The sequence below is a fragment of the Notamacropus eugenii genome, chromosome 7 (genome assembly GCF_028372415.1).
Source record: "Notamacropus eugenii isolate mMacEug1 chromosome 7, mMacEug1.pri_v2, whole genome shotgun sequence".
Lineage (NCBI taxonomy): Eukaryota > Metazoa > Chordata > Mammalia > Diprotodontia > Macropodidae > Notamacropus > Notamacropus eugenii.
In genome coordinates this window covers 19,209,320-19,221,668 of record NC_092878.1, presented here as the reverse complement: position 1 = coordinate 19,221,668, position 12,349 = coordinate 19,209,320, and the positions used below count along the sequence as shown (strand labels likewise).

Genomic DNA, 12,349 nt, shown 5'->3' with positions numbered 1-12,349 from the left:
CCTCTTGAGATGACCTTCTCTATAGTTTGTATTGACTTATCTCTGTGCTTGTGATACTCTGCCCCTTCACATACACACATACACACAAGTAAAATATAATTAAATATAATTAAAATATAATGTCTATGAATTTACATTTTAGGCACAGTGCTTTGCATTCAATATATGCTTGTTGATCAGCTGATGGAAAGAAGATAAGGATTTTTATGAGGAGGCAGAATCCAAATCCTAGGGAAAGGAGCCCTATTAAGAGAGCAAAGAAGGCAAGCATGAGAGGGCTTTGTAAAGATACAATGTTGCTACATCCTTAATAAATGTTTATTGAATTGAATGGAATTGCTGTCATCCATCTCATATCTCCTTTGATTATTTATTGCTTTTTGGGTTTTTGAAAGATGAAAGTTGCCTCGGATTCCTTGGGCATAAGACTTCTCCTTCCTCTTAATTCAGATCCTTTTTTTCTGTCCCTTGGGTATCTCAGGCTGGCACCCTCTGCCCACTAGCAAGGATATTTGGGAAGTGCCATGGGTGGGTGCAGGCTCAAGGAGCTGGCTTTAATAACCCATATGATTTCTTGAGCTTTTTAGACCATAATAGAAATGGTATACCCAGGATGGTTGGAAGAATGAAGGAAGGGGCTGTATTTTTAGTGCCTGCTGTTTGTGGGTAACATAACTGAAAACTGTTGGATCTTTTCCCCTTTAGCTGAATGGCTGGTATTCAGGAGCTTGCACCCACTCTCTGCCAGGCTGCCCTCATGGAACTCCCTTTTTATGGTGTGGGTGACTGGTTACTTGGCACCTGCCTGTCCCACTACAATTCTTCATTATTGTCCAGCACTGATGTCCAGTCATCCAGCCCAACTGGCAGCCTTGGCGTCATTGGGTTATAGCAGAGAGGGTTTATTGATGAGACTTGACTGGCGGGCTGGCTGTGAGCTTGTCAGGGCGTTACCACATTGTGAGTGAAAGTCTGCAGGCTAGGGGCTGGGTCTGGATGCTGTAAACCTGCTGGCATGGAGCTGGCATTCAGACATTAATGAACCACAGTAGCAAGAATAATGGCCAGGGTCCCATCCTAGAAGGATTCTGCCAGTGCCTCCTGAGAATGAGGACTTGGCTTCAGTCGCTCTGAATCTTCATGGTGAGTTGTTGTAAGGAGAATTGTTTTAGGAGACTAAGCCCCCTGGATCTCTTGAGCCCACTCTCATTTTGGAAGATCTCATTTTACCAATTGACACTCTGGGGCTCTAACCATTCTTTGGAAGTGGAAAACAAAGTAAGAAGATGCTTGTAGGGCCCTAATATGCTTGTGCTGGGCATCACTACCTGATCACAGGCAAATTATCTAACCTCTGTGGGCCTTAGTTTTCTCATCTGTAAATCAGGGATACTAGCCCTACATACTTCTTTGGAATGGTGCAGGTTTTCTTGCTAGTGTGCTCATGTTGTTCCTTTTGCCTTGACTCTCTACCAACCCCACTCCTTCTGCCCCAAACTCTCTTGATCCAGTTCTATCCATACTTCAAACCGCAGTTCAGATGTCATCTACTCCATGAAGCCTTCCCTGATGTCCAGTCAGAAGTCATCACTCTCACTTCTGAACTCCCAAAGTACTCTATCTTTAGTTGCACTCTTGTATTCTAATAATGATATTTATTAAACAATAACTTGCTAAGCACCTACTATGTGCACAGTGCTGTGTTAGGCACTGAGTTATATAGACAAATAATGTCCATAACTGATACCACACAGACTTTTAATAAGTGCTTGTTGAATGAATAAAATGACTAGCATGGTTTTACAAAGTACACTATGAACATTAGTTAGTAAGTCAGTCACATTTCTTAAGCACTTTCTATCTGCCAGGCACTGTGCTAAGCACTGGGAGTATAAAAAGAGGCAAAAGATAGTGCCTCCCTCATGGATTGGCAGCTAGTTGTGATAATCTGATAGAGCACTGGAGTCAGGAAGACTCATCTTCTAGAGTTCAAATCTGAACTGAGATATTTACAAGCTGTGTGGCCCTGGGCAAATCACTTAACCTCTGTTTGCTTCAGTTTCTTCATCTGTAAAATGAGCTGGTAAAGGGAAAGGCAAACCACTCCAGTATCTTTGCCAACAAAACCCCACATGGGGTCATGAAGAGTTGGATAGGGCTGAACAAAAACAAACCCTGTAGGAGCTCATTGTCTAATGGGATCATCTCATGATTTCATTTGATCTTTACAACAGCCCTATGAGGAAGGTTCTAGTAATATCCCCATTTTACAGATGAGGAAGAGAAGGGTCAGAGATGTTTTGACTCACCTGGGGTCATACAAGATAAGACTCAAACCCAAGTTGCTCTTAATACCAAGTTGAAGGCATTGTCCTCCATCGTGATTCTCTAGATATCCTGTGCTATGGTTACTTGTGTATTTCCTTATCTTTACTAGTGAGAAAGCTTCATGAAGGCAGGACATTTTTCTTTTGCACTACTTTGGGAGGAAACTAGATGACTCAGTGGATAATAGAGCATTGGGTCTGGAGTCAGAAGATCTGAATTCAAATCTGGCCTCAGACACTTTCTAGCTGTTTGATCCTGGGCAAGTCACTTAATCTCTGTTTGTCATAATCCACTGGCGAAGGAAATGGCAAACCGCTCCAGTATTTTTGCCAAGAAAACCCCATGGACAGTATGGTTCACATGAAGAGCTTGACAGGACTGAATGAACAGCAATGACAAACTACCTTGGACAGATTAAGAAATTGATAATGTATGTGTTGTTTTTTAATGAAGTAAGTCAAAATCAAAAATGTGGAAACATTTTGCAAAAACTGGAAACACTGTATAACTAGAAGAATTGCAAAATAAAAAGAGAGTAGAGCTCAGCATTACTACCTTTTTTCACTTCCTCCTTTATAGGCTGGTAGGGGGCTATAGTGTCCTTATAGAGATTACTTGGGCTTTCATAAAACACAGTCCTCAGGGCTTCACATATCCCTAGAAAATGAATGGACTTGTGAATAGTGTCCTTTCTATACTGTATGTTCCTGTTAGAAGCTCTAAATTAGAAAGGGGTAGGCGGTCACATTAACAGAAGTTGTAACTTCCCACCTAACAGAGATCCAATAGCAAAAATAGTTAGTATTTATCAAGCATCTTAAAATTTCCTAGCATTTTGCAAATATTATCTTACTTTTCCTTACAGTAACTCTGAGAGGCCGGTGTTATTACTGTTATTGCTACCATTTTACAGATGAGAAACTGTGACTTGCCCAGGGTCATATATCTAGTAAATGTCTATCTAAGGCTGGATTTGAACTCAGATCTTCCTGACTCCAGGTGCAGAATTTTATCCACTGAGCATCACAGGATGGGTCCATTTAGTATAGAGGCAAATGGCTTAGCCCTCTCAATGATCCAGGTGGTTAACACTCATGACCCAATCTCTTATTGCATTGAAAGTTGTACAAAAATTTGACCACCAACTAATGACTTTTTTTTTTTTTTTAGCCATAGCAATTTATGAAACTGTTTGCCAGTGGTTGGAGAGATGATCATTATCAGTGGGGGGTGTATTTACACTAAATAAAATCTTGATTCCTTAAAATGTTGATATAGGATAATGATTGATACTATTCTGCTTATCTCATAGTTATTTTAAGGATGTGAATAAAACAATGAAAAAACATTTATTGCTATACAATGTGTTTGTCCTTTGTTCCCGAAGAAGACCATGCCATCAGAGAAACGATGACATGACTTGCACTTGACTTTGTTTTGAGTGAGAGAGGGCTGTGCAGGTCACCAGCCTCACTTCTCCTCCAGAGCCATCTGAATCCAGTAACTAGATATTCATCAGGATGACTGGAGATGACCCAGAATGAGGCAGTTGGGATTAAGTGACTTGCCCAAGGTCACACAGCTAGTGAGTGTCAAGTGTCTGAGGTGAGATCTGAACTCAGGTCCTCCTGACTCCTGCACTGGTGCTCTATCCACTGCATCACCTACCTGCCCCTACAGATAGTAAGTAACTTGCCCAAAGAAACAAAAGTACTAGGTAACTTAAGAGACATTTAAACTCAGGTCTTCTGATTCCAAATGCCCTACTCTTTTCACTACATCATTCTGCCTGCTTTTAGTTCCTTCAAATCCAGTTCTGACATTATCCTTTCCATGAAGTCTCAAGTGATTTTTTCCCTTCTTGAATCTCTGTCTGGATCTCTCCTAGGAATGAATCCCAACACTAATTTGGATCAAAGGGGGGAGGGGGGAGGGAGCATTTCTTAGGTGCCTACTATGTTTCAGAAATTATAAGGGCTTTACAAATGTTATCTCATTTGATCCTCACAACAACAGTGCAAAGTAGGTGCTATTATTATTCCCATTTTAAAACTCAGGAAATGGAGGAAGATAGAGGTCAAATGACTTGTCTAGGGATACACAATTAATATCTGAGGCCAAATTTGAACTCAGGTCTTCCTGACTCCAGACCCAATGCTCCATCTACCTAGCTGCCTGATTATTACATCTGAAAGGGGCTTAATAACAATTCCAATCCTATTTTACAGAAGAGAAAACTGAGGTAAATGAAGTGATTTCCCTGTGGTCACACAGGTAATGAGTAGCCCAGCTAGATTTTGAATTCATGTCTTTGACACAAAAACTAGCGCTCTTTCTATTAAACTAATTGACTGTGGAAACGAAGACCCATGAGGAAAGACTAAATTAAATAATATTGTTTATCCTGAGGAAGAAAATAACAAACGATGATTTATGGTTTTTACGAAGGTAGGCCAAAGAGAAAGGGGATTTAGTTGGAGCACCAAGGATTTTATCTACCTAGAGAACAATGATCCAAAAGGTGGGTGAAGGAGGCTCTTGGGATCTTTTTCTCTTCATGTCTTTCAGGTTAGATCAACTTTCATTTGCCTTTGGTATTTTAAGTGTGTGCTCATTGGGAAGCAAGGGAAGAGGTGGTATGGCTTCTTAGAGGCCTTTTCTATTTACAATGTAAGGTTTGTAAGGATGAACCTGAGTCATCAAGACCAAGATTAAATTGTATTGTCTTCTCTTGCTTAAGAAGGCAGAGAAAAGATCCCTTTGCCTCTCAATCAGTGATTTTATTAATACAACACAAAATCTCTAAGTTTGTGGAAGATGTGGTATAGAATCAGTTGGGGCTGGTCCAGAAAAAGTTTTCTGAGAGAATAGGACTTGTTTTGGTTTTCAAAAGGCATCAGGAGAGGAGTGTGCTGCTAAAAGTTTAATTAATAATTGGCTCTCCAGAAAAAAAACCATACAAACAATACACTAAATTTAATCTGTATTTTTTAAAAAAGAAGTTTTTATTGATGTCTTCTGTTTTGTACATCATCCTAGTTATCTCAGGTATCCTTCTCTTTTATTCAAGTCCTCTTTGATCTTTGTAATTTTGTTACATTCACTCAATTTTTCCATTTACGTTGTTGTGGTTACTGTGTATGTTGTTTTCTTGATTCTGTATCAGTTCCTGTTGATCTTCCCAGGCTTCAATGTATTTATCACACATCATTTCTTACAGCATAATAATAGTTCGTTACTACAATTCTCCAATGAATGGTCATCTACTTTGTTTCCAATTCTTTGCTATCACAAAAAGTGCTGCTGTAAATATTTTGGTGTTTTTTGGGAGTTTTCTTCTTATTAATGGCTTCCTTAGCATATAAATCCAATAATGGAGTCTTTGGTTCAAAGAGCATGGACACTGTAGTCACTTTACTTGCATTATTCCAAATTGCTTTCCAAAATGGCTGTATTATTTCACAGCTCCACCAACAATGTGTTAGTATACCTGTCATTACACAGCCTCTCCAGCATTGATTATTGTCATTTTTGTCATCTTTGTCAATTTAATCTACATTATTAGCATTTTCTAACACTTTAGTCTAAATTATCTACAGAACAATAAATCAAGCTGTGAATAATATTTGCCAATTTGCAAAGTATACATATTCACACTGATAATTTAACATTCATCTCTCAAAAGCCTATTTAAACTGGCTCCAGCACATCCTTGAAGAGTCTTGTTGAGAAGTAAGTGTCTATTTTTCTGGGCTCCTTATCTACATCCATCTGAGGATGTTTTGTATTCCTTACAGGTGGTGCCCATGAAGGTCTGCAGCATTTGGGTCCTTATGGTAACATCCCTAACATTGTGGCTGAACTGACTGGTGACAACATCCCCAAGGACTTCAGTGAGGACCAGGGCTATCCAGATCCTCCAAATCCCTGCCCCATTGGAAAAACAGGTAATGGGCAAGCATACTGATATGTTCCCAGGGAGAAATAGATTTGAGATTGTAAGCAATTGAAACTTAAAAGTGCTAATGGTAAGCATTGAGAATTACTAACAGTTCAATTCTCCTGGGTAGCCCTGTGTTAGAAAGTGAAGAGGCCAAGTGAATTTAATTTGGCATACGTATATCAGTCATGAGGCCCAGATATATAAAATTATTTTGCCAATATTTTCTCTCCCTCTCCCTCTCCCATTGTTCAGTCATGTCAGACTCTTCTTGACTGTTCATGAGGTTTTCTTGGCAAACATACTTACGTGATTTACCATTTTGTTCTCCAATGGATTAAAGCAGAGGTTAAGTGACTTGCCCAGGGTCACACAGTTAAGAAGTATCTAAAGTTAGATTTGAAGTGGTCTTCCTGACTCCAGGACCAGTGCTCTGTCCACTGAGCTATCTAGCCGTCCCTCTTTTAGTTGCCCTCAATTATCTCCCCATTCTCCTTAACTTAAAAAGAAATCTTCATCACCCCCTCCCTCCAAATTCTTCCAAAATATCTTTCCCTTTTCCCACATAAGACACAGACAACTCAAGATTATCTACTCTCAGGATTATCCACACCCATTCATTTCTCCTATTTTCCCCCTGCAACTACCAGCCTTAGCATCCAGTTAGCCCCTCCCTTTGCAGGAGGTGGGGGCGGTGGGAGGAGCAAAATGCCAACAATTTAAGATCTATTAGACTGTAAATTTTTGGGGACAGGAATTGTCTTTTGCCTCTTTTTGTACCCCCAGCCCTTGGCACAATGCCTGACACATGGTAAGTGCTTAATACATGTTTATTGATTGATTGATCTATGTAGAGCTGGAAGGGACCTCAGGGCCCATGTAATTGACTTCATTTTCTAGATGAGGACATTGAAACAGTGAAAGTGACTTGCTCAAATTCGTACATGTGACACCACAGAGATACAAAATGGTTTCAATTCCATCATCTCACTGAATATTTATTATTATTGCTATCCTAATGTAATAGATAGGAGACGAGGCTCATCTAAGATCATATAGTAAATAGAAGAGTAGGACTGTAGACTCTGGTATTCTTCCTACTGGTCCTCTTTGAGAACAAAGGACAAACAAGATTTTTTCTGTTACACCACAGCACTTCTCTGAATTTAGTGTGGTATAGTGGAAAGAGACATAGCTTTGGAGTCAGAGGACCTAGGTTCAAATTCAGCCTTATACATCCTTGGGTAAAGCCACTTCAATTCTGTGGACTGTGGTTTTCTCCTCTATAAAATGAGGGGGTTGGATGAGATGGCTTCTGATGCCCCTCCAGTTTATAGATCTGTGATTTTATTTGCCCAATAAAAATTAAGCAAAAAATCCAACTGTCAGTTCGAATACATTTTAACAGTTCTGGTAAAAAAATCAGAAATGGAAGCCTGGTAAAATATTTTGAAATATTTCAGTTTAACTCCTTCCTTTCCCTCTCTGCTTTCTCCCCTCAGGTCTTCATATACTGTTTCTATGGATAATAGTGAGAGGCCTAGCATACTAGTATTTCCTATTAAAGTTGTCCTGGACCATGTTCCTCATAACTGTCATTCTTCTTAAGACATGGTAATTTCTTAATTACCAGAATAGGCTTGCATCCTGATAGACCAATGATAGGATTGGTAGCCCTGGCCTGAGGACCCCTCTGCCCCTACTTTCAGGCTCTGTTTAAAGGGAGACCTTTGTTTTTAAGCTATCACTCAGTGACTAAGGATAGAATTCCCCATTTCCTTTTCTCTGCTTTTTAACGTAACATGCAAAGAGCTACCACCTGCTATTTCTAACTCAATTTAGGATAAAATGTTTTGTCTACATATAGACTGAGTTGGAACCCAGTTTAATCTGGTTACCTGCTAGGGTTCATCACTTTCAGGGACAAATCTGTACTTTCAATAACTCATGGATTGTGTGAAAAGGAATCCAGAGTTGGGCAGGGAGGCTGAGCTTTAGGTTCTAATAGGGTATCAACATGCCTGAATACAGCTAACCTTGTTTCTTGGTGGTGCAAATTCCTCATTATTGAAATAATTGATTTCACTGATGTTTGGTGTTATTTCAAGCATGACAGAGAGATCAGGAAAAAGTCTCAGGGATTCCATAGGGGATGTTGAGGAGTAGACTTTGGACTTTGCTGCCTCATGAAAATCCCTTCTGGGCTAGAGCTACTAGAGAAGGTACTGAGATGGTGCAGCAATCATATGTCCTGGAAAATCTAGGAAGGAAAGAAAGTGTACTTTTAACAAGACTTTACAAAAGGAATATCTTCTATCAGACCATGTGTCTTGGGTTTTTGTTGTTGTTGTTGTTAAAAAACATGGTCACTGTAACTAACGAGAATCTAAATGATTGCGTGTGGCAAAGCAATGTGGGTCTGCCGGCGCAGTGAAAAATTAGATTTGAAAATAGGATTGCAGGAAAACCTGAATCACTGCATGGCTCAGATCATTTCAGCCACATATTATTTGCTTGTATAATTTTAGATTCAGGGAGAGGAAAGACCTGTACCAAGTTTAAGGAGCAACATTCCCCAGGGGCAGCTGGCTGGATTGATTAGACACAGCAGAGGGCCTTATTCAGGTATTTAGAAGGAGTGAGTTCAGAGTGAAACATTTTGGGTTTGAATCCTCCCCATCCCTTCCATGTCTCCAAATTCTACCCATCTTTCAAGGCTCGGCTCAAGTTTTACATGCTTCACAAAGTATCAAATCCTCAGTCTGGCATTTAGACTCACTTTAGTCTGGCTCTCAACTACCTTTCTAGGCTTATTTCATAATATTCCCCCTCAAATACTCTCCTTTCTGGGCAAATTGGCCTGGTGTATGACATTCTGGCTTTCACCTCTGTACCTCTGCTCTGGTGGTCTGCCATGTCTGGAATGTTCTCCCTCCCTTCCTCTGCTTTGTAGGATCCCTAGCTTGCTACAAAGCACAACTTAAGGGCCACTTTTTACGTGAGGACTTTCTTGACCGTCACTGCAGTTGTTAGAACTCTCTGCATCTTGAAATTGCTTTGTATTTCCTTTCCTTTTCCTTGTCCTCCTTCTGTCCTTCCCCCAATGGAATATAAGTTCCTTGAATAAAGGAAATGTTTAGTTTTTTTCTTGGCATCCCTAATACCTAGTAGAGTGGTCTGCACATAGAAGGCATTTAACAAATGTTTCTTGAACTAAATTTATAGTACATAGATCTCTTTTTCTGAATTTCTCAGTTTCTTATTCCTTGTATTCTCATTTCAGACTTAATCATATACTTCTTTATGTTATTTTTTCGTGATAAATGAGTTGAATTCTACATGTATCATTGAAAGGTTACTATGTGTAAGGCCTTGCTAGAAGAGGGTTATGTGACACATTCACTTTTGATCTGTGAACGGAAGAGGGGAACACAAGTACTGAAGTCATAGTAATTCAAATAAGTCAAGTCAGCAAGTATTTATGTTCCGGTCATGTGGAAAAAAAAATGACTAAGACACAACTCCGGTTCTCAAGAAACAGTTCTGATGGACATTCTCAAAAAAAATTAGGAAAACAATACAAAGTGTTATCAACAGAATGTAAGCTTTATGTTCCCTGTTAGTCTTTGCATATGTAGCACCCAGTACATTGCCTGGTCTAAAGTTGGTACATAATAAACATTTATTCATTGTTTGATATCATTAGGTGCTAGACTGTGTGGTATAGACCATAAATATGGATGTCCGAGAAGGAAGAGGTCAGTATGGGCTATGGTATAAGCCCCAAGTCTCAGCTTTTAGACCTCCATGCATCCAATATACTATTCTGGAAATTTAGTCTTTAATTTAAGGAAAATGTATCCTTTAATTCTCTCAATTTGCTTTCTGCGTCATTGTGGAAATGTAGGGAAATCCTCATCTATGTTGTTTCCTGGCCACAGAGATAATATATTAAATTCTGTGGTTGGTATCTCAATTATCTGACTCCTACTCCTACGTTCTCATGACCCCAGTGGGCTCCCACCCTTCAGCATCACCCAGGAAATCACTTCCAGTAAAGAATTAGAATCCACTCCACAAAGTTATCATCCAAAAAATGTGTCCGAGAACCTATTTTTACTATAATCTTCTCCATTCCTACCCGAGTGACATACTGATGGTTGCAGATGTAGGGGTTAGATAACGTTCCCAGTCAGGAGATCTGAACACTGAGCAGACACAGTAGAGCTGCATTAGAGATCTTTTGGTATGCTAATGACTTCCACATTAGGTTCATACTGTGGAGAGGCCTTGTGTGCGTTTCAGACTGCCTTCTGGAAAGACTTGGAAATACTCCAAGAAACGAGACACAGGACATACCTGGCTGATTGTAAATAGGCGCGCATTTTCAGCACTTATTTGATGTCTCATCAGTCTTTTGAAAACTGGTCTTCACTCCTCCCCTCAGCTTCCCGTACAACCCAGACTCCCTATGTTCTTTTTTGGTTGTCTAAGGCACATAAAAGATAGGCAGAATGAATCATCTCCAGAGAATCGTAAGATCCAGAGGGGCTTTGGAGAGTGCTGAGACTAAGGAAACTTTGTCCTCCTCTTAGCAAGGAGGGGATGGAGTATAGATGTGAAATGAGGAATATATAACATGGAAAATATGTTAATTTATTTGACTGGACGTATTTGTTACAAGGGAGAGTTCCATGGAGGGAAGTCCTTGAGGGGTGATAGTGATGTTTTAAAAAGGCATCAATAAAACATTTACAAAAAGGAAAAACGATTTTGAAGACACTGTTTCTGAATGATAGTGTGGTCTAGTTAGAGAGTTGACCTTTGATTTAGTAAGACCTGAGTTCAAGTCTTGCCTTAGACCCCAGATTAGTAAACAGATATACCATACCCACTGAATATAGAATGGGTGTGTGTTAGACTAATGTCTGCCCAAGTCTGTTGCTTAACCACTGAGTGCCTCAGGCAGCTCCCACAGAGGATGTCATTCTACATCCTTGGAAGGAATGTCCAGGTTAGGCACTGCCCTACCAAGATGAAACCACAGATCTGAACCGAAAATTCAAACAACAAGAAAATCAGGGCCTATAGCACCAGTCATGCTGGAACAGCCATTAGCCCAACACACTCACACACACACACACACACACACACACACTCACACATACACACACCCCTCTGTTCAGTGACTATGGTGTGTGTGTGTGTGTATGTATGTGTCCATGTTGTTTATTAATGCAGGAGCACATTAAAAATATGCGAACTGTACTGATTATACAAAATACACAGCATTTCCTCCTCCCCCTCCTCCGAAGGAATGCGTATCTCATATTAGAACTATAATTAGCCCAAACTTTGCCTGAGACAAATCGGTTTGTGGGTGGGTGAGTGAAGTGAGGTCAGGAGAGGATTGTGGATGTGGTTATGTCCTGGGCCTCCAGAGATCTAGGAGGTAAATCAAGCTACTGAGGGTCATCAGCAGGGGAGGGAGGAATCACACTTTATCTCCTATCAGTGTCCTGGGACGGAGTCTCATTTGGCCTCATGCTGAATACAATTGTGCCCAATATATAGGAATTAATTAAGGTTTATTAAGTACTTACTATAAGATATTTATTATATAACATTATTTATCAAATAATTTAGTGTATTTACATAAAATATATTTTATATGTAAAATAAATTGATGTCGCACTTTTCTCTAAGGAGCAAAACTGCATTTATTTTAAAATACTATATAGAATATTATATTATAAATATATACATTATTAAACAAATTAACATTGTGTTTAAAATACAATTATTCTATTTTATGTTACATATAAAATAATATGATAATATTGAACCTTTCTCTAAGGAGCACAAGGTATTTCCAAAAATCTAGGCACAAACTTCACCGTATCCCTCTGAAGTAACTAGAGGGAAGTAGCCACCATCATTTTCAGTTTCCAGATGGAGAACAGGCCCAGAGAGGGAAAGTGATTTGCCTGAGGTCACAAAGTGAGTCAAAAGGAAGCAGGAATAGATACCTGGGATGCAGATGGGAATGTGATTCTGACCTTCAGTGGCCTGCCTTGTTCC

The 12,349-nt window shown here is 39.6% G+C and overlaps 1 protein-coding gene across 12 annotated transcripts in view; it reads left to right on the top strand.

The window, feature by feature from the left end:
- The window catches only part of SCG5 (secretogranin V), an 80,952-nt gene that overhangs the window by 37,528 nt on the left and 31,075 nt on the right, over positions 1–12,349 (top strand). For all 12 annotated transcript variants that reach the window (XM_072622879.1, XM_072622877.1, XM_072622876.1 and 9 more), the window contains exon 3: positions 6,126–6,275. In XM_072622879.1, the coding sequence (XP_072478980.1) occupies positions 6,126–6,275 (150 nt within the window). The remainder of the gene's footprint in view (positions 1–6,125; positions 6,276–12,349) is intronic.